We start from the raw sequence: 23,407 nt of genomic DNA, 5'->3' as shown, positions 1-23,407 counted from the left end.
GCCATATTACTTGCTCTGTGTGAATGCCGGCAGCGCACCCTGCGTCAATGTCATTTTTGTTGAAAATAAATAAAGATTTCTTCTTTTTAGTTTTTAACTATTTTACTAAGTAGTTTTAACAATTATCATAAATGAAGCTTTACAAGCCTAATTGGGTGAATCACGATGGTAAGTTTAATAAACTAAGAAGAAAAGGAGATTCAAGTTTTAAATACGTATTTTCGTATTAATTAGCATAAAACTTGTTTCAGATAAGTCGATTTTTTCTGTGGATATTCATCCAGCGGGGAAGCGTTTTGCAACAGGAGGCCAGGGTCTGGACTCTGGCAGGGTCGTAGTTTGGAATTTAAATGCAGTTTTGTATGAAGAAGTGGAATTGGACCCCAATGTTCCAAAGATGCTCTGTCAAATGGATAATCACTTGGGTTTGTTGAAAGAATTTAAAAACTTATTTAGTTCAATTCAATATAAGATGTATATCTTCCTGGTGCATGATTTATTATAACTAAATATATAATACTGAATAAGTAAAGCCAAAGACAGTGCATGGTGAATAAATTTATAATGTTATTCACAGGCATTTGTTTTTATGTTTCAGCCATAAAATTTATATTCTGCAGAAGCTTGTAAAATAGTTTATCCTTGTACTAGCTTTCCGCCCGCGGCTTCGCCCGCTTTGTCTAAAACATAATAAATTATATACTAAAACCTTCCTCTTGAATCACTCTATCTATTAAAAAAAACCGCATCACAATCCGTTGCGTAGTTTTAAAGATTTAAGCATACATATGGACGAAGGGACAGAGAAAGCGACTTTGTTTTATACTATGTAGTGATTAGCATCACCTTACCATAAAATAAGAATATAATATTTTCTATTGCAGCCTGTGTAAATTGCGTGCGTTGGAGCAATGGTGGTAGATACCTAGCATCTGGTGGTGATGATGGTCTGGTCATGATTTGGGGGCTTAGTGTGGCTGTAGGTGCTGGGAAGCACAAGGCAGAGACTTGGCGCTGCTTGTCGACTTTGAGAGGACATGGAGGTAACATTTATTCAGTAATTGTTATAATATTGTGTAGCAGTTTATAATTGTGTACAATTTTATAAATTTATTTAGCACTAGAGGTCCGCCCCGGCTTCGCCCGTGGTACATATTTCGCAATAAAAGGTAGCCTATGTCCTTTCTCGGGTATCAAAATATCTCCATACCAAATTTCATGCAAATTGGTTCAGTAGTTAAGGCATGATTGAGTAACAGACAGACAGAGTTACTTTCGCATTTATAATATTAGTATGGATTTTGACTTGCTAAAAAAGGCAAAAAATCTGCTATATTTTTACATTGTAATAGTTGTAATACAATTTGAGAGCATCAGTGGTAGATAATTAGTTTATGTAATGAAGAGAAGTAAAATTTTGTACCTCAGAATCTCTTACCTTGATAATATTATGTAATTCTTTTAAATGTTATTTTCTGAAAATAATGATGAATGAATGGTGTGGTCATAATGATGATGAGAAATACTTGGCTCTCTATTTAATGAATTTATTAATTAATTAAGGGCCGATTTTTCAATGCTTGGATAAAACTTATCCGTCCAATAAAGTATTATACGATAGTATTAAAATGTCACAGTAAACTGTCAAATACGGGCAATTAGAATATGTTTAAAAAATAGTAGTTTTATACATTATTCGACAAATAAGTCCAAGCATTGAAAAATCGGCCCTAAATGAGTTTCTTAATTATTTTAATAGAATACATATCTAAAAAGGCAGAAGACTCATATGTTTTGAAGGGAAACCAGAGTGAATAAATCTCTAACTCCACAATGTTAATTTCTGCTTTATTTCACAGGTGACGTGTTAGACCTGGCGTGGTCACCACTCGACAAATGGTTGGCCAGCTGCAGTGTTGACAACTCTGTGATCATTTGGAATGCGGCGAAGTTTCCTGAGATGGTGTGCGTACTGAATGGGCATAATGGGCTGGTGAAGGGAGTCGCTTGGGACCCTGTGAGTATGAGTTGGAGGGTATAAATTGTTTTTATCGCTGCAATCTGTTTAACTTGTAAATCTGTTGTACTATTGTTATTAAATATCTAATTAGATCGAATTTAAGCTGTTAGATAAATTTGATGTTTTTTTCTCATTCAGTTAATCTAAATAAAAATAAACAATTGAATAAAACACAACTTAAGGACGCTGTCACAAATCTGCGTTACTCAAATTTAGGTATCTAACGACGTAACTTTGTTCGCGGCAATATCACGCTCACGTAAACATAGCGCATTCCATTTTATAGACCATCTTCATACTTGATATTATTTTTAATTTTTGATATTATGTATTTTTATTGAAATTGATTCCAGAAGATTACTAGGAACTTTAAAAATTCATTTTGTTACTTTTATTAGTAGGTACGATCCTAATAAGTATGTTAGTATATTCAAACAACTTAAAAAAGTTTGACTATTTTACATCATTATTTCATTGAATAATAATCTATGAATTGTATACAATATCAAAGCTTTTTAAGAAATGTAGAATTATTATCATACTTATGATGTTACCGGCACTGTATTAAATCCGGCATTGTATACAATTCTTAGTAAATGTATGTTATTCCGAAAAATAGTCGGAATGAAATAAATTATAGGTATTCGTCACATAACACATTACCTAGGATACTCTTAAATCTGAACTTTTCCTACGTAGCAAACACATTTGCAAGTGTGGGTAGTTTTTGGGGTAGCTATTAACCAATATGAGGTCAAAACTAAAATCCAAGATGGCGCCGACGAAAATTTTACATCTTTTCGTCATGGGTGTCATTTTCAAGGTTTTGGAGTAGCTCTTAACAAATATGAGGTCAAAACTAAAATCCAAGATGGCGCCGACGAAAATTTGATTTTTTTTCGTGATGGGTGTCATTTTCATGGTTTTTGGGGTAGCTATTAACGAATATGAGGTTAAAACCAAAATCCAAGATGGCGCCGACGAAAATTTGACTTTTTTCGTGATGGGTGTCATTTTCATGGTTTTTGGGGTAGCTATTAACGAATATGAGGTTAAAACCAAAATCCAAGATGGCGCCGACGAAAATTTGACATCTTTTCGTCATAGGTGTAATTTTCTTAATAATAAAGAAGTAAACTAAAATAAAATAACAGATTTTCGTCGGTGCCATCTTGGATTTTATTTTTGACCTCATATTGGTTAATAGCTACCCCAAAAACCATGAAAATGACACCCATGACGAAAAGATGTAAAATTTTCGTCGGCGCCATCTTGGATTTTATTTTTGACCTCATATTGGTTAATAGCTACCCCAAAAACCATGAAAATGACACCCATGACGAAAAGATGTCAAATTTTCACCGGCGCCATCTTGGATTTTAGTTCTGACCTCATATTGCGTAATATCCACCCCAAAAATCATGAAAATGACACCCATCACGGAAAGATGTAAAATTTTCGTCGGCGCCATCTTGGATTTTATTTTTGACCTCATATTGGTTAATAGCTACCCCAAAAACCATGAAAATGACACCCATGACGAAAAGATGTAAAATTTTCGTCGGCGCCATCTTGGATTTTTAGTTTTGACCTCATATTAGTTAATAGCTACCCCAAAAACCATGAAAATGACACCCATGACGAAAAGATGTCAAATTTTCACCGGCGCCATCTTGGATTTTAGTTCTGACCTCATATTGCGTAATATCCACCCCAAAAACAATGAAAATGACACCCATCACGGAAAGATGTAAAATTTTCGTCGGCGCCATCTTGGATTTTATTTTTGACCTCATATTGGCTAATAGCTACCCCAAAAACCATGAAAATGACACCCATCACGGAAAGATGTAAAATTTTCGTCGGCGCCATCTTGGATTTTATTTTTGACCTCATATTGGCTAATAGCTACCCCAAAAACCATGAAAATGACACCCTTGACGAAAAGATGTAAAATTTTCGTCTGCGCCATCTTGGATTTTAGTTTTGACCTCATATTAGTTAATAGCTACCCCAAAAACCATGAAAATGACACCCATGATGAAAAGATGTAAAATTTTCGTCGGCGCCATCTTGGATTTTATTTTTGACCTCATATTGGTTAATAGCTACCCCAAAAACCATGAAAATGACACCCATGACGAAAAGATGGCAAATTTTCGTCGGCGCCATTTTGGATTTAAGTTTTGTCAAATTGCTTTACCCCACCAATCCGTTCAACAACCCATAAAAAAAGAGGATCTCAGTCAACATAATTTTTAAAACATAATTTTAAATTACAAATTACTGGAATATGAAACTTATACAGTTTACTCTTATAAAGTATCAAATATTTCAAATCACGAAAACGACAGTATACGCACAATAATCTTTTTCTAATTCGTTTTTATTTTTGGGACGAGGAGCGATACACCCGTCCTTCCAAGAGCGCTTCTGAGCGCGGTCTGACGACCCGCGAGAGCAAAATGTATGAAGAAATCGACAAGTATTTTTAATTTAGCTTATAATTGAAATAAAATTTTGATTTAGATACAAAAAAATTATCACAATCTATAAAGGACTATATATCCCTCAATAATTTATAGGTAAGAAAATAGATTAGGCTTTTAATTTTCTTAAAAGTGTACCGGTTTAGACCCCATTTTTTTGCATTTTATGCGATCATTGTGCTGGGAAAATCGTATTTCAGCGACAATTTTGTATGACGTCGTACAATTTTTATAAGATGATCGTAGAACTGAATATATTATCTTTAAATTAAGATATTACTTTGTTCTCACGTGTAAGTGCTTTGAGTTAAAATTGTACCGTAAAATAGCGGTTTTTGTTAAAAAACTGTTATAGCACCCTTAAGACTGCACCTTATGGGGTGGATGTTGTTTCTCCGATAAAACTTTTGTGCGAGAAGGTAATCAGCGGCTATAGTAAACAAACACAAAAATATTATAATAATTGTAAATCAAAATTGAAAATATAAAATTACATAGGTACATTATGAAAACTATAATTAAAACATCTAGAAAGCTCACTGTATTATTAATAATTGTTGTATCTTTCAGGTTGGTAAATATTTAGCGTCACAATCAGATGACAAGTCATTGAGAGTGTGGAAGACTTCAGATTGGACACAAGAAAAAGTCATCACAGATCCATTTGAAGAGTGTGGAGGTAAGTTTATAAATTAGTTTTTGTATTTTTAAAACTTTCCAAGGAAATGTTGAATAGTATACTAGATATAAATCATTTTCTTGACAAATCTTATTATAAAATATTTTATGTAAAGTTTAAAAACTTGGTTCAATAAGGATATTTTTATTGAAAAAAACCTTTTATTAAAAAAAAAATTTGGTTGTCTGTAATGTCGGTTTACTGACGATAGTTGAACGTGACAACGTCCGATTGTGCTTCTTTGTCGCTAATTCCGCGCTCTCGCTCGCACTTCAAGCTTTACATGGAACGCCTCAGAGCGAGGTAACGCCCCATGAGTCATGTTTTTTCGTGCGTGCAATCGGCTCTATCGAATTATAAGACGTTGTCACGTCAAAAAACATTTCAGAAAAAAACAACTCGGTTTTAATTTCCTTTTCTAAACCTTTTATAAGGACTGTTGTGTATATCAGTCAACCAGAATTAAAACTATATGAGTAACTGAAATGTTTGTGTGCAGATGATTTTCAAGACAGTGTGTCAAATAGGACTAATCTTTCTTTAACGTGTTCACCGCTTTTGGGAGTAGGTAGTAAAAAATTGTATTAGTTGTATATATGTATTAGTTTTAAAAAATGTGTGCGTGTACTAGTGCACACACGTAAGAAGTGAAACTTCTTTATGACCTTATTTTCAAAAAATAATTTACTATATGCAACTTTACAGAAATACGTCGAATCACGCGTGGTAGGGATAAGAAAAAGATGGCGCGTAACGGAAAAATGTCACGCGTAACGAAAAAATGTTACACTAAATTTTTTTCCAACCCCGATTAAGAAGTTTCACTTCAAAAATATAAATTTCAGGCACAACCCACATCCTCCGTCTCTCCTGGTCCCCCGATGGCCAATACGTGCTATCAGCTCACGCGATGAACGGAGGAGGTCCGACCGCTCAAGTGGTCGAGCGGGAGGGTTGGAGGTGCGACAAGGATTTCGTGGGACACAGGAAGGCTGTTACTTGTGCGGTATGTTTGTAATACAACTTAAATCTAGATTTGGTTCGTCGTTCAATGTTAAAAAACGGAAATTGAGATAATCTTACTTCCTTTTTTTTATCTTCAAAATTACACAATCTCTAAAAAAAAACGTTCCGATGAATCTTAAAACTTAAAAGTAACATTCGAATTGGAATAGTATCTTGAATTTTTCCAAAATTTTACTAAACTTAAAGTAATTTCATATCTAACTAAACTAAGGTGAAAAATTCATCCTTAAAATATCGTGCTTCCCGCTCGTCGTTTTTGAATGCCGCCATTGCTGAAGTTCCACATTCGTATCATAGATGGCGCCAGTTGTCCTCTAACTCGCGCTATAGAAATTTTTTCCGTAAAGCATATATACACGCTAGTACTTGGCGAAATCATACTTACCTGGCGTAGGGGACACCGTGATCAGGAAGGCGGTTCCCCCAGAGCGAGGCCCCGCCATTGCACTGCGGTGGGGTTGACCTCTGTGATTATCCCTAATGTGGATAACTCGGACGCGTAATTTTTGGTAGTGGGGACTGCGTTCGCGCCGTCCCCCCATATTAAATGACAAATGATGAGGATCATCCAATATAATATATGTACGTCCTATTGTCTAATACGATTTGTATCAGAGAACTTGAATTAAGATTTGAGTAATGAGTTTAAAAATAAATCTGTCTACGGTCTATTGTAGTCTAGATTGTAGTCAATTTTATAGTTTGCTGATAGAAAATGATATATGATGTATGTTATTTGGGGTTATGTAAAGTCACCCATTAGGTATTAGGTAATTTTTTAATACTGTTCTGACTGTATTTATATTTTTAAAAACGAAAGTACAAGTTTAATTTATGTGCATGTTGTTGTACAACCAATAATTTAAGACAAAGGATTATAAGAATATTTTACTTTCAATGTTCTTAAATTAATAGATTTAACATATCAAAATGTTTTTGTTAAAATAAGTTTACATTTTCTAAATTTACAGTAGTTAAACTGACCTAATCACGATGATCGATAAGGTAATTAAAGAAAAGCAACAGAAAATAATATTACAAGAAAATCATATTTCTGACTACAAAATGCAAATTTCAGCGTTTCAACAGCAACATATTCGTAAAAGAAGGCAAGAAATGTTGTTGTGCTGCCGTTGGATCTCGGGACAGGGCCCTCTCGATCTGGCTGACGTCACTCAAGCGACCCCTGGTGGTCGTGCATGAGTTGTTCAGCGATAGTGTACTGGATATGTCTTGGAGTTCTGATGGTAAGTAATGTATTGTGGGGTTTAATGGTGTGTAATAAAAAACATGAAAAGAACAAATAAAAAAATACTTATATTTTTTTATGTCTTGTGTCGTGCATAGGCACGAAATAATATATGGATCTATTGTTTTTTAATATCTGAGTTTTCATATAAAAACAATTTTTTTTTTAATAATACTTGGCTTAGTTTGGCATATATGAAAATGGTAATTTTAGGGTATATGATTTCTATAAAACAGTGTACCTATTAGATTTAAGTTTTATTCCACATGAAAAAGTACAAAAATCATTCTTTTATGAATGCATAATAAAATATTTCAGGATTGAACCTCTTAGCCTGCAGTTCAGATGGCACTGTCGCGTGCATACAATTCACTAACAAAGAGATTGGTACACCACTTACACTCGAAGAAAAGGTAAATTTAGAAGCTTCCAAATGTATTATTTATGTAAACTAAAAGTATATCGATTCAAACTTAATGGCGGCTCGGAACATCGAACGAACTGATGCGCAGAAAACAATTTTAGATATGTATTACCGGAACCTTAAGGGTCGGATACCTGGCGCTCGTGCATTCGCAGCTAACTTCCGAACCGCCATTGAGTTTGAATCGAATTGTAATTATCTGACTTCCAAAGAATGCACTTAATATAGTAATAACTTGGCTTACAGGTTTAGACTAGCGCTGAACTAAAATTTTCGAATCATATGGGTCACAATCATTACACTAACGTCATCCTGTTATTGTTCTATCATATACATAACTAGCTTACCGCCCGCGGCTTTGCCCGCTTTGTCTAAAACCTAACTATTAAAAAAACCGCATCAAAATCCGTTGCGTAGTTTTAAAGATTTAAGCATACAAAGGGACACAGGGACAGAGAAAGCGACTTTGTTTTATACTATGTAGTGATAAATAAAAAAAGTAAACTTATAAAAAAAAATAATTATTAAATAAATTTCTTTATTGTAGAATGCCCTCTACGAAAAGATATACGGTAAGTGTCCAGCGAACGATGGTAGTGGTGATCTATCCTCGAACCTCCTCGTTGAGTGTCCAGAGATACTCTTGGCAAGGGAGAAACAGGAAGCTAAAAAGGAACTGCCCAAGGAGGAATCTACGCCTAAAAGTGAAAAGTCTCAAGTGAGTATGGGATGGTATTAAATATTTAGTGGAAATTCATTCATTCAATTAGACTTTTAGAAGCACTTTTGAATTGTCATAACATAGTTTCGGAAAGCAGTTTCTACAGAGAAGAACCGGCAAGAAACAAAAGTTGCTCTTTTAAAATCATGTCAATTAAAAGTTTAATTTCGTGTACCTTAAATAATCCTCCAATAAAAAAGGCTACAAGGACTGACACTAAAAATAAGACGGACGGCTAATAATATGTATAACTTATAACTTGGTGCCTACTTGGCATCTAGCAAGTCGCTTAGCGTGTAGCCAAGTTAACAAATTTGTTGGTTATATTTTTTTTTGAATGATTATTTTTTTTTAATAGTCTGGTCAATTTAAACAAAAACTTCCGGCGCTTTAATAAAGGGAAATCGAAGGTCTCTACAAAATTTGTCTCTGACGAAATTTTCGTTATTTGATCATAATTTTTATACCTTATTAGATCAGACTAATAGTCTTCTATTTAGGGCTGATTTTTCAATCCTTGGTTAAAACTTATTCGTCGAATAATGTATAAAACTACCATGTTAAAAACGTATTCTAATTGCCCGTATTTGACAATTTACATGACATTTTAATATTATCGTGTAATACTTTATTGGACGGATAAGTTTTTACCAAGCATTGAAAAATCGGCCCTCAGAGCGGGGGCACACGATGCGTTGCGGCGGCGGTGCGGCGCCGGAGTGGTGTCGCTGCGTCGTCTTACATAGAAATATCTGTGGCATGTCACACGATGCGTTCCGGCGCCGCACCGGACTTGTAACCACCAAGACGAGGCGGGGAGGGGTGAATGCGGTGCGACGTCGGAGCGGCACCGCTCAGTTGTTTTGCGTCACAAGGAAGGACACGCTGTGCAACGCTGCTACGACGCCGCTGCGACAGAACAACGTTACGGCGCCGCACCACTCGTGTGCCCACTGACACGGTGAAATCTTTGCGGTGCGGCGCCGCAACGCACCGTGTGCCCGCGCCCTTAAAGTTTAAACCGTGGTCTAAATGATAAAACTTGAGTTAATTTTTGTTTCTTATCAAAAATGTTTCTTATTTATCTTCATAACTTGAAAGATTTATTTATAAATAATGTAGCTTGCTATGGTAAAAAGACGCACAATTTTACAAATCTACCCACACTTCCAGCAAAAGATATACACGCCATCACCCGTATCGACGCAATCAAGCCCAGCGCTCCGTCCGATGGACCGGCAGATAGAGACGCGCACGTCGGACGGCAAGCGGCGGATCACGCCCGTGTTCATCCCGCTCACGCATGCGGACGCCAAGTGAGTGCGAGCGAGATGGATGTAGTTTTGTGGTGTCGGATTGAAAAATATGCGGCTGTGTGGTAGAAAATTATGCAATGATGAATGATTTTTTAGTTGTTGTTGGTAATGTAAATTAAAGAATTGAATGTGGTGTGCACACACATGCGTACACATTTTTTTATATGTTTTTGTATATTTTCAAACGATGTGTCTTCAATTATATTGATAATTTGCGTGTCAGTAACATTTTAAGTATACATTAAATTCATAATAAAAATGTGTGCGTGTACTAGTGTACACACGTAAGAAGTGAAACTTCTTTGTGACCTTATTTTTCAAAAAATAATGTACTATATGCAACTTTACAGAAATACGTCGAATCACGTGTGGTAGGGATAAGAAAAAGATGGCGTGTAACGGAAAAATGTCACGCGTAACGAAAAAAATAAAAATGTTACACTAAATTTTTTTCCAACCCCGATAAAGAAGTTTCACTTCAAAAAAAGAATTCCAACTGAACCATTCAAATTGTACTAACTTATCAAAATTTATAGTTATACCTGGTTGATATGCTACAAAATGTAGGTATCACACTACAGAACACGTTGCATGTACATATTAAGCATACATACAAAAAATTTTTTAAGCTATTGCATAGCTTCTATCGCGGGCCTTAAGCGCGGGGACCGAATCCAGAAATTGCGTAACGAAAAACCTTACGCTCCCCCCCATCCACTCCGACGGGCGCGGAGGTGTGGCTTGAAGGCATAGCATGCAATAGCTTTACCGCGGCAGTCCCCGAGTGCCACACGTCTTTTTTTTAACTAGAAAACTAACCTACCTACTCCATTTCAGCGAATCCCTAGGATCTCAACCGGGCGGTCTAGAGAACTGCTTCAGTACATCTTCCCAAAGTAAATCTCGTATTCGAGTTGAAAGAAGAGATGATATCGTGATACACCCTAATGTTAGCAACCATGCGCACAGCAAGACAAGTGATAAGTGAGTATTTTGTGATTTTATGAGGGTAGAAAGAGAAAAATAATTGTTTTAGAATATGTATAATGAAAGTGAACAATGGTTATTAAAAATGTATAGATCGTAATAAAACTGCAACACTGAGAAATGATACTGCGCTTGAAGCTGATGGTTTAATTATATTTATGTTACTTTGTCTTTCGTTGCACTGTTAATTTTACATGAAAAACGGATTGGTTGTCTTATTTGTGTATTCGTTGTATTCATATATATGTACGTAATATTTTTTCAAGAGAATTATATACCTCTATATCGTAATGTCTATAAATTATTTCGAATTTACTTTGAGAAGAAAGAAACATCTATTTAGGGATTTATTTATTAATTTCAAGACACCAATAACTTGGTCTTTAATTGTCATAATACAATAAGAATATTTTTTACTCACAATTCATTAATACACACAATATAGTTTCCCGGCCAGTGCGCTAGACCAACGTCTGCGCAAGCGCACAGCATCCACACTACCCGGGCCAAAAGCGGAAGATCTACAAACTAAGAGACCCTGCCCTTCGCCCCCGCCGGGACAGTCCCAAACGAGTTATTTGGTCCCAGCTTTGTCGGTCCCCGCTTTGGGGACGGCGGGGCCAATTGTGAGAGCGGCTGGCGTGTTGAGGTTACAAGTAAGTGATGATATAGGGAAGTATTGCCTCTTGGCCCCGCTGAGACAGTCCCAAGCGAGTTATTTTGTCCCAGCATTATCTGTCCCCGCTTTGGGGACGGCGGGGCCGATTGTGAGAGCGGCTGGCGTGTTGAGGTTACAAGTAAGTGATGATATAGAAGTATTGCCCCTTGGCCCCGCTGAGACAGTTCCAAACTAGTTATTTGGCCCCGGCATTATCTGTCCCCGCTTTGGGGACGGCGGGGCCGATTGTTAGAGCGGCTGGCGTGTTGAGGTTACAAGTAAGTGTGTTATATAGAAGTATTGCCCCTTGGCCCCGCTGAGACAGTCCCAAGCGAGTTATTTGGTCCCAGCTTTGTCGGTCCCCGCTTTGGGGACGGCGGGGCCAATTGTGAGAGCAGCTGGCGTGTTGAGGTTACAGGTAAGTGATTTATTAATTTATTTCAACATGACACACATAACGTAGATTCTTCTTCTTCTTCTTTTTTCAAATGGTAACTCCCGATCCCAGTGAGGACGGATTCTGCCAATGTCAAGTTTTGAACGGATGGTCACATAACATAGATAAAAGCTTTTAGTTATTACAATCGTAAGTGCTGTCACAATTATAGGCAACCACCACTAACAAACATAACATTAAATCCAAGGCACACAGTCTGCAGCCAACTGCAGATTAGGTGAAAAATACATACATTCATATCCAATTGATGATATAAGATGAGATGGATTGTTTTCCCCTTGGCCACAGAGGTCACGCGAAGTATTGGCTTCGTTGGAATCGTGCCAAGCGAACTTGGCTCCAAATCTACAAACTTTAATAAGAAAAAATCGATTTTCTCTCACTAATAGACATTTTGTTTTGTAACAATTATTACTGTTCCGCTTTCTGCAATCAGGAGGCACTTTTTAGGCGTGGAACGTGGTAGAAAGTATGGGAAATCATAATTTATTGTATTTTACATCATGAGCAAGGGAACAAAATAATATAATAACACAATTTCATCGCACTTATCAATATCTAAAATAAATAATATTATTTACAGGTAGTAAATAAAGCATGCAACACACCGTACGGGAAGCTCTCAAGGCTTGAGTTGATCCCAAACAATTCTGCCTCGAATGATCCTGTTTGGGAAACTTATTTAGGTAAGGATTTGAACACTTCAAAGCTTTTTTTTTTTTAATCATAATATATGAGTGAAAGTTTTTGAATTGAAACTTCTTTAGGCGCGTTGAGAGTGAAATTTCAAGGTCGCGTCATGGTAATACCGTCACATCATAAGGCGACGATTATGGTGTTTGAATCTTGCAAAAGAAGTTTCACTTCTGACACGTGTTACTCGGCACATACGCTCTTTTTTAGGGTTCCGTACAGTAAAACGGGACCATACTACTGACACTTCGTTGTCTGTCTGTTTCCAGGCTGTATCTCATAAACCGTGATACGTGAACCGTGAAAGCTGAAATATTCACAAATGATGTATTTTTTATGTTTCTCCTTAGTAATTACTAGCCGCACCGCGCGGTTTCACCTGTGTGGCTCCCCTCCTGTTGGTATTAGTGTGATGATATATAGCCTATAGAGTTCCTCGATAAATGGGCTGTCTAACACCGAAAAAATTTTTCAAATCGGACCAGTAGTTCCTGAGATTAGCGCGCTCAAACAAACAAACTCTTCAGCTTTATAATATTACTAGCTTACCGCCCGCGCTTCGCCCGCTTTGTCTAAAACCTTATAAATTATATACTAAAACCTTCCTCTTGAATCACTCTATCTATTAAAAAAAACCTCATCAAAATCCGTTGCGTAGTTTTAAGCATACAAGGGAAATAGGGACAGAGAAAGCGACTTTGTTTTATACTATGTAGTGAAGTATAGACACACCCTGGACACTCCATACAAAATTATCGTTTTGACAGTCACACTGTAGAGACTGCAAATGTGTGTGTTAAAGCTTTATGGTTGGCACATTTGTGACTAGCGTAAAAACCATTCGCGTTTTTCTGATGAAATACATCCGTAAACAGCACAATATTTAACCATTTACCGAAAACGATAATCACAAATCAAAAATATTAAATTACTTTAAGTCAATTTGATTAATGTTGTCAATCTTCGTTGCGTATCGTCCTTGAAGAAAAATGCGGACCATTTTTAGCCTGATCGTGCGGGGTGAGGTAAGTGTTTAATTTTGGCGGGAGGCGGAGAGTGTCCGTTCTGTAGCGTTTAGCTACTATTATGTATTCTGTGGTATAGATTTTAATGTGTCTGTTCGTCAGGTGCGGCAGTATCGTGCATAGCGTGCGACGGGCGCTGGGTGTGCGTGTGCTGCGCGGACGGAGCGCTGCACGTGTGGAGACTCGCTAAACACAAACCGCACAGGGCCCTGCCGCCGCTGGGTGAGCATAGTATAAAGAGGGAAGTAGTATACTCCCGGCGTTATTCCCGGGTCGCGCTGTCCAAATCCGTGCGACTTGTTACCACCCCCCTCTCCCAAGGCAGCAGATTACAGCGCCCTCCCACCAACCGACGCTGGAAACAGCGTCGGTATCCAATCAAGCGCTTCCAGCGCCATCTACCGCCCACGCACTCTGTGCGCCCCTCCCACTACCGGCGCACGACGCGCCCTCCTACCTTAACCACTCTCACGCGCATACAGCGCATTCCTGTGAAACGCCCCCACCCCCGCAAGCCCCGCCTACGACCTACCTACGTCAAAAAATAAACCGTCTACGTCCGCCGCGTCCGCCTACGTCAAAAAATAAATTAAGCAAAAAAAAATCACTGGATAAGTAATATTTCAGACGTAAATCCGTATATTTACATACTTTGTACAATAAAATCTAAAAATAATGCGGATTCGCTTTTGTAGTATCCTTCTACTCGTCAATTTTAACAAACTAGCCTTGTTAAAATTTTCAGGGAAAAGTGTGATTCACGTTTTACGAGATTCTTTTTCATGATACTTTACTGTGAAAATGTTATGGTTATTTTGCATTTAGTTTCGCGAGTCCGACTCGTACTTGACCATTTTTTTATGTATTTTATATTGTTCCCATATACAACATGAGGGAACTATTTTGGTATCTTTGAATCTTGCAAAAGAAGTTTCACTTCTGACACGTGTGCTCGGCACACACGCTCTTTTTTTGGGATTCCGTACCGAAACGGTAAAACGATTCGAAACGATGTCTCGATTTTATGTATATTTTTATATCATCCCCCCTTAATAATAATATCTTCTTAATTTTAGCACTTCCGTCACCCGCGCACAAGATGACGCTGTCAGGTGACACGCTAACCGTGGTGACGTCATCAGCGGATCTTGCTATATGGGATTTGCCCACGGCTACGTGTACTATACAGCCGTTGTCGTTTAGGAATCTTTTGGGGAATAATAGTGAGTGCTTTTTTTATTGGTATGGGTTATGGTTTTAGGTTAAGGTTCCGTTTGAACTTAAAATAAGGAAATGTCATTTATAATAAGTTTTTTTCCAACATAACTTTTGAACTCAACATTTTTTGTTTTTAAAATTTCAAAAATGTTTATTAATACCTAGTATTTTTTTAACTTTCAAGTTATTGACTTAAAGTAAGTGTACTTAAGTTATTTGTAAATTGTTTCCAGCCTCATTTATTTGTATCTATATGAATTCTGTTTATTTTTTTATAATATAAATTTTTAACTGTTAATAAGAAGAAATGCTCTCAACATAAAACGTGTGCAGTGCTTCTTCTTATTAACAGAACAAAAATTACCCCATTTTCGAATTAAATAACATTACTAATAGTATTTTTTTTTCAGCAACTGTAACTCACTGTTCTCTCTTGGAAGATGGCAACCCAATGATCTCATTTAACACAGGCAAAAGTTACATTTATTGCAAGAAGTTATGCGCTTGGTGAGTTTTATAATATTATATTATTTATATAAAATAATGGAGGTATTTTTATAAGACTCTTGCTCGATGTATTTTATGCGCTTTACATATTAATTGGTCATATTATTATGATTCGAATAATATTGTATCATGTAGCATAAGAAATTAATTGAATTTTTATATATATTGTAGACAGTTGGCTTCAATTTCAATTTCGCTTCATTTATCTAGGGAAGTATACAAAGTATTTGAAAACATGTAAGGCGGTACCAAATGAATCGAGTAATCAATTTGAAACGATGATTTAGGGCCGATTTTTCAATGCCCAGATAAACAGCTAGATAGACTTTATTCTTCAGTTAACAAAATATTCAATTTTTCAACAGACGAATAGGACGTATCTATCGAATAACTACGTTATTTGAGGAATAAATCTATTTGCCGCTCCAACGGCCAGATAGCGCGCTATTCGACGGTTAGGCGTTTGAGTTGACAACTGATGCGTCAAATTTGGGATATTTTCGTATGTCATAACATAGAGCGTAGAATTATTAACAATTAAACCTCTTTCTATATAATTATTATCAATTAAAATCATATTGAAATTGATGTTTTTGATAGTACTGATGACCATGCCATTGAAAATTTGCCGAACGCTGCCTTTAAGTATGTCGTTTCCATCGTAAAATATATAAATTGAAACACAAATTTAACCAAACTCTTTACTCGAATCAAAACAACAATCAACAATCATAGAAGACAAGAGCAATACAAGACGTGAGTCATAATGACGGTTGTTGACAAATTGCAAGAGTTGACTCTATCCCGCTCTAACCTGACTAATTTAATATGTTTGTTTCGCCACTCCGAGAGCAGAGCTGCCAATATGGAAATATTTGGTCAGATAGTTGTTCATCAAATAAATCACGATTGAAAAATAGGCGAGCCGTTATGAGTTAGATAAATAATTGAATAAATCTATTCGAGGGGTAGATATTAGACTTTTTATCTCGGGATTGAAAAATCGGCCCTTAGTGTGTTATATTTTAAATCAATACAATGATTTATATTATGCTCATTCTGACTTAAGGCTACAACATACATACATAAATGTCTCAAAAAGGCTACTTTATATATCACGTATAGAATTTTCCTTTGAGTTTATTATGATTCCAGTATAAATAAAAATACGTGTGGCACTCGAGGATTGCTGCAGTAAAGTTATTGCATAGCATTGTATCGCTGTGCCGGTTGGAGTGGGGGGTGTTAAGTTTTTTCGTTGCGGAATTTTTACATTTGGTCGCCGCGCCCAAAGTCTGAGATAAAAGCTATGCAATAGCTTAAAGTTGAGCAGTGGTGGCTCAGTGGTGAGACCTCGGACTTCGGATCGATAAGTCCGGGGTTCGAGACCGGGCGAGCGGGCAGGAAATAAATTGATTCTTCAATTTATCTGCGCATGTTGTAACATCACCACTGCTCGAACGGTGAAGGAAAACATCGTGAGGAAACCGACATGTCATGAAGAATCATAAGTTCGACGACATGTGTCATCCGCCAACCCGCACTTGGCCAGCGTGGTGGATTATGGCATGTACCCTCATAGGAGGCCCGTGTACCAGCAGTGGGAACGTATATGGGCTGATGATGATGATGATGATGATGATGAATAGCTTAAAATGTATATTTGCAGGGTGATATGGCAAGATGGCGGAGACCCAGTACGTCGTGCGGGCGGTGCGGGGGGCTCCGGCCGGGGGCTGCGGGTGACTTCGCCCCTGCATGCTAATAGGGCGCCGCATGCTTTGCGTACACATGGGTATGTGTAATCAATAATAATTATTTATTTATATTTAACCATTTCTACCATTACAGTTACAATGCGATAGGCTTAAACTTAACCTTAAACTTACTATATAACTTACAATCATTTATATGTATATGAATAAAAAAAAAACGAGTGATCAATCCGAAACGATGATTGAGATTATATAACTGCTCATAAAACTAAATAGTAGTATGTATGAAGATTTAGTTCTTGTTATTATTTCTTACTGTTCTACTGTTTGTCATCCCAAATAAAGGAAAATGAAGAACAAAATAAATAAAAATAATTCAGATATGTGCTTAGTAACTAAAGTTACTGATGATGAATCAATCCTTCCAATCAATCCTATATGATGAATCATTATATTGGGTTTCACTTACAGTAAATACAGCGCCTGTGCAGCCCGCAGTTGGCTAGAAGCACAAGTGTCGTCGAGTCTGCATCTGCGACTGAGCAAGGACTATAGACACTGGATAGTCGCGCTTTTCTCTCATCTAGTGGCACATGGTTAGTATTTAGTAAAAATAAAAAATGTAACTAACATTTTATGTAAGTATCAACTTTACTGTAGGTTGCAATAATGGTTTTCTAAATTATTTTATTGATATAGGTGTTTATAACCAAGTTGGAGTTTCTGTTGATAGCAAACTCGTCCTATATGTTATTTTAACTGACTAAAAATTTTTCAGTTTCGTAAAAAAAAAATATATTTGAATTGTATTAGTAAAAAATGCTTTTTTTGCTACGTATCTGTATATGCCACTATATTTTTTATTCGTAATATTTATATACTTGAAAGAAATTATCAATATAGTAGGTATATATATCTACCCCCCAACGGTCCAGGCCTTGTCGCGGCGGAGGGGCTCAGTAGCTCAGAGTTATGGCCCTCTGAGTGAAGCGAAATTGGACCAGTGAGGGGCTGAACGGCTGGTTTAGAGTCGGGGAGATTCAACCGGCCCGACGGCCAGGGCTAGGTGTGGCCCAGCGGCCGCTGTGTGCGGCGTGGGATGGCGGCCAGAGGTCGTGGCTTGGCGGACCCCGTGTCCACTAGGCAAAGGTGGCGCTGAACGGCAGTTGGGGTTGGAAAGCCTCGACTGACCCGACGGCAGAGGTCCTGTTTGTGGGCCAGAGAGGAGCCGGCTTTTATGCGGCGGTGGATGGCGGCCAGAGGTCGCGGCGCGGCGGGCTCGCTGTTTTAGCAAGCCACGCCGTGCAGCGGAGGGCGGGATCCCGACGCGTCATTGTGATGACGCGCGGAGACTCCTGCAGAGAGGTGTGGGGCGGCGGCCGCTGTAAAACGGCCGTCTGCCAACTCGTAATCCGGTCCGTGGGGCCGGACCGAGGGCCGCCACCTCTGGTGAGGTGGGGGCTGCGAGGTAATCTCTATAAAAGTGCGCCGGAGGGTCCCCCGACGTGTATTTCACACATCGGAGGACCTTCCGGAGTGCACCCTCCGGCCGGACGGTGATGGGGTCGGGGGTTCGAGGGAACGCGGATGATGGAGCGGGGAAAGATCCATTGTCTGCGCGTTGGTGGCGTAAGCCTTCGTTCCAGCAGCCGCCAGCGAGGGGGGTTCTAGTGGTGGGCCTGGAAACGGGCATCTGCTGGGCGGGATACGCGGTAGAGTCGTAACCGTTCCCGCAGTTCCGTCCAAAGCAGCGCGATGGAACAGAGTGGGGTTTTAGTCGGTAGAAATCCGACATAACCACGGCTCCATCCCCGGGAGCCGGGGGTATCTAAGAAGATTTCCCCACTATAAAAAAAAAAAAAAGGTATATATATCTAACTAAAATATCTATATATTATTGAAAAAATGTGTCAATGTCAAACTTTAAACTAAATGCAAACAATTTTAAATAATATAATATTATCATCAGGTACAGAAGATCACCTCCGTTGTATATTAGACGACATGTTGGGGCCAAGTCACTGCACATCGCTGCCTAAGAAATGGGAGTCTACTATTTTGGTAAGTTTATAGAATATAGCTCAATAATTGTTTTTTTTTTTCAATATTTAATTATTTTATTCTTTACTTACTTATACATTGGATAAGTAGATTATTACTACTGCTAAACCTATGAATCAATACGAGTATGGTTTCTTTTTAATATAGTTTCAGATGCTTTTTATTATAATCTTAAATGAACCTAAACCTACCCAATATACTCATAAAAAAATACTATAAAATTCATTCTCTATCAAAGTAGTAGTTACAAATATTATCTTATTTTATTTCACACATTAAATACTAACATAGTTTTAAGGTAACAAGATACTAACAATTATATGGATATTGCAATTATCTTAAATAAATCAAATAAATACAATAAAAAAATTATATAAAATTTTCAGGACATCAAAAAGCACGATCTCCTCGAAGAAATGTTAGCACTATTAGTTCGACAATTAAGATGGCAGCGACTGTACACGGAATATTCAGACCAACTGAATGAAATAAAACAGACTAACGGATTGCTCAATGGTCATTAAATAGCAGTATTATTTTATTACTTTTATACAGGGTGTAATCGTTAAGTGTGCACAGACGATTATTCCATAACTATTGCAGGTATCAAAAAATGGGAGTGTTTGATATAACTAAAAATATTTCTCGTTTTATTGACGTGACAACGTCTTATAATTCGATAGCGCCGGTTGCACGCACGAAAAAACATGACTCATGCGGCGTTACCTCGCTCTGAGGCGTTCCATGTAAGGCTTGAAAGTTGAAGTGCGAGCGAGAGCGCGGAACGAGCGACAAAGAAGCACAATCGGACGTTGTCACGTTCAACTATCGTCAGTAAACCGACTTTACAGACAACTATTTTTTTTTTTTTAATTTATAATTGCCATTTTATTCATTAGGTAAATAAAACCTAACAGATTTTCTTTCGATATCAATTTAAAGTTTTTTGATGTCTGCAATAGTTACGGAATAATCGCCTGTGCACACTTAACGATTACATCCTGTATATAAAAAGGGAAAAAGTGTTGTGCTAGTAATTAATTATTAATGGAATGTTTGTGATGTTTTTTCTGTAAAATGTATGTGTTATGTGAAAACTGGAATTTGAATGGTATTTTCCTATTAATTCGATTTTAGTTTTATTAAAATTGAAGTATTATTTGTTTCAATGATGATATAATATGAATGATATAATATAAAAAGTATTAATTTGTGATTTTTTTGAAGTATGGTAAATTTTTTGTATGTATTGCAATGTTTTCTGATATAGAATAGGTACTTTGAATTAAAGAAAACGAATCAAATGTAAGTATTAAAAAATGATTTGCAAGAACGTAAATTCTTCAGTATTATAATTTTGGTAAAATAAACTAAGAGCTACATACAGATTTGTATTTAAATAATAATTAGATCTTGAACAATATTATGTATTTTATTACTGTGTATATGAAACTATACAACAGCAATTTGAAATATTAAATGAAATGGTTTTCTTATTTTTCAAGTGCATTTAATTATCTCTGCTTTGATTTGATTTAAAATAATATTGTATACTTTGAAGTTTGTATTTTATCAATAGTTCTAAGGAAAGGAAAGTTCTTAAAGACTGTTAGATTTTATTATGTCAATTGCAAAAATTACGTTTTCTCTCAGTGTGTATTCGTTTGGTTGCTATTACTTATATGTATTTTAAGTTTCTTGCAAGTATAATATGATCTTTTTAATTCTAAGGAACATTTCTATGAAATGAAGAAATTATTAGGCTATTGCATAGCTTCTATCGCGGGCCTTGAGCGCGGGGACCGAATCCAGAAATTGCGTAACGAAAAACCTCACGCTCCCCACTTCGACGGGCGCGGAGGTGTGGCTTGAAGGCATAGCATGCAATAGCTTTACCGCGGCAGTCCCCGAGTGCCACACGTCTTTTTCTTATATATCTATTTGTGATGATAATATTAAAAATGAAAATGTTAACATATTTTTAAAATGTCATTACTTCGGTAGAAATTAAATCCACACTGTCTACGCTTTTTAATAAATAAATAAAAAAGAATATAAATCATCACATTAATGTTCGATTCAAACTTAATGGCGGTTCGGAAGTTAGGTGCAGGTGCCAGTGCGGGGCGCACAGGTCCCTTAACGTCCCGTTAAGGCCCTGCGCAGACGGCACACTTTTTGTGCGATCGAGTCTGCGGCGCACAAAAAGTCTACATGGCGCGCAAAAAGTCGGTCGCGGATTTTTCACAGACTCAACGCACACGACGCACATCTTCGATCATTTTGTCGGCAGAGCTGTAGGGACGTAGACGCTATGGAAATCGTGTAAAGTGTGCGCCGTCTGCGTTAGCGCGCGTTGAAGCAAACGTTCAATTCTTTTCACACACTTTTGTGCGGAGCGGCGCGGTGCGGTCTGCCCGAATTACACGGATTTTTTGTGCGCCGGACTTTTTGCGCGTCGTGTGCGTTACTGCATATAATTTCATAGGTTCTATTTTCACAGACTAAAAAGTGCGTCACGGATAGTCTGTCGTCTGCGCAGGGCCTAATTCCTAAAATTGTTTTCTGCGCATCGGATCCTACGATGTTCCGAGCCGCCATTAAGTTTGAATCATACTATAGGGTAAAAGTGGGATAGATGCCCCACTTTTTGAAATAGCCTCATAATTTAAAAAACATGAATCTTATACGAACACTTTGTATGAATATAGCTAGGTTAATTATCTGTTTTGAATTACTATATATATTTTTAATCCTATCATTTATAGATAATGTGTAATAAATATTTTTGTAGAACACCTTTTTTGAGGATAGATGCCTACCTAGTTGGATAGTTGCCCCACCATGAAAATACTAAGGAGGATAGATGCCTGCAGAGTGGGATAGATGCCTGACATACTCTATAAACGCGAAATCTAATAAAATTAATATGATAAACCAGCAAATGTCAAGTTCACATAGTTGTTCTGTTGTCCAAGAATATACTTGCGCTCGCACTCCTTCTTTTCTTTTGTATTTTCGTGGCGTGGTTCTCCTACAATCAGTATAAGGGCAGATCATTAATAAGTAAGTAAACATAACAAAAAAAAGCAAATTAAACGAGTAAAATCGGTTAACATAGAGAAAACCTCTGACGCAATCAGGTAAAAATATAAACAGTACCTGTGATTATCGATACTAACATGTACATATGTATTGAGGGATAGATGCCCTTAGAGGCCCCTAAGGGCATCTATCCCTCGAAAAAAAAGGGGCAACTATCCTTTTTGATAAGGATAGCTGCCCCAGTAGTTTTTTTATTAAATAAAAACAAAAGAGCCACTATTTTCACTTAGATTTGTACTTAATGAACCAGTGTATAGACATAATGAGAAATATAGTGAAATTTATTAATACTTATAAAGTTATGCAAAGGCAAATATCAACCTTTTTAAATTTTAACGTGTTCGTGAAGTTCGCCGCCGATATTATAACACGCACTAGCGAAACACGTCTTCACCAAACAAGGAGCTCCTATTTAAATCATTAATTCGTAGTCAGGACTCTGGGAAGTGAGGTTTTTTGAAAATGGGGCATCTATCCTAGTGCGGCATCTATCCCACTTTTACCCTAGTGTATATGAAATATGTAAAAATGTTATCTTCCACTGCCAAGGTTGTTTACAAGCTGTTGAATATATAAACAGAGTTCTAAGCAATAAAGCGGAGTTTCGTATAACCTGTGTTTTATTTAATAGTTATACTTGTTTGTGAAATTAATAATTCACTCTAAAGATATCCTATGTTTTAGTCCATTCCACCTTAGCTTCGCCCACATTTTTCAAATTTAAACGTATCTCTGAATTTATATTAAAAGGGTTGCCCTAAAAATATGGTCAAGAACACACTTACCTAAATTGTAAATACGAAAGTGTGTCTTTAATTTTTGTTTGTCAGCACGGCGATTTTATGATATAATTTTTGTGTCTGGGGATAATAAGGATGCTAGACAGAGACTACTCTACTTTTTACAGCTATAAAATATCTCATTCCCATGGAGAGATCCTATGTTGAGTATTTGAATCACACTGAAATTTATAAATCCTTATTTTGCTATATCAAAAATATGACAATGACTATTCATTTTCTATGACCACGCGAGCGAAGCAGCGGACGAAAATAAC

At 37.1% G+C, this 23,407-nt stretch overlaps 2 protein-coding genes and 1 non-coding gene across 3 annotated transcripts in view; 2 read left to right on the top strand and 1 right to left on the bottom strand.

The window, feature by feature from the left end:
* The window catches only part of LOC149486155 (SH3 domain-binding protein 5 homolog), a 243,113-nt gene extending 240,634 nt beyond the window's left edge, over positions 1-2,479 (bottom strand). The window contains exon 1 of the mRNA XM_089699507.1: positions 2,195-2,479. The gene's annotated coding sequence lies outside the window, so the exon portion shown is untranslated. The remainder of the gene's footprint in view (positions 1-2,194) is intronic.
* Hira (histone cell cycle regulator-like protein) lies at positions 37-21,394 on the top strand. The gene is made up of 20 exons (XM_089699499.1): positions 37-168; positions 252-425; positions 885-1,043; positions 1,860-2,017; positions 5,080-5,188; positions 6,034-6,194; positions 7,293-7,461; positions 7,782-7,876; positions 8,435-8,605; positions 9,782-9,924; positions 10,762-10,908; positions 11,357-11,567; positions 12,610-12,712; positions 13,847-13,966; positions 14,821-14,967; positions 15,373-15,469; positions 17,139-17,264; positions 17,656-17,780; positions 19,154-19,245; positions 19,632-21,394. The coding sequence occupies exons 1-20, from the start codon at positions 132-134 to the stop codon at positions 19,767-19,769; spliced, it is 2,682 nt and encodes an 893-aa protein (XP_089555625.1). The 5' UTR covers positions 37-131; the 3' UTR covers positions 19,770-21,394.
* LOC149486154 (U1 spliceosomal RNA) lies at positions 6,592-6,753 on the top strand. The gene has a single exon (XR_016316112.1). It is a non-coding gene; the product is annotated as a U1 spliceosomal RNA (small nuclear RNA).
* Positions 21,395-23,407: the final 2,013 nt, after the last annotated feature.

Source organism: Colias philodice, chromosome 9 (assembly GCF_061535455.1).
Source record: "Colias philodice isolate Cphi_HAF_F1 chromosome 9, ilColPhil1 Martin Lab GWU primary, whole genome shotgun sequence".
In the NCBI taxonomy this organism is placed as follows: domain Eukaryota; kingdom Metazoa; phylum Arthropoda; class Insecta; order Lepidoptera; family Pieridae; genus Colias; species Colias philodice.
The sequence above is the reverse complement of the archived record's forward strand: the minus strand, read 5'-3'. Positions and strand labels throughout refer to the sequence as shown.

Bases quoted from the DNA above. Each gene is read 5' to 3' on its own strand.
- Hira (XM_089699499.1), top strand. From the start codon at position 132: ATGAAGCTTTACAAGCCTAATTGGGTGAATCACGATG. The intron at 9,925-10,761 runs GTGAGTGCGAGC...ACTCCATTTCAG, and splicing joins CTCACGCATGCGGACGCCAA to CGAATCCCTAGGATCTCAAC. The intron at 14,968-15,372 runs GTGAGTGCTTTT...TTTTTTTTTCAG, and splicing joins GAATCTTTTGGGGAATAATA to CAACTGTAACTCACTGTTCT.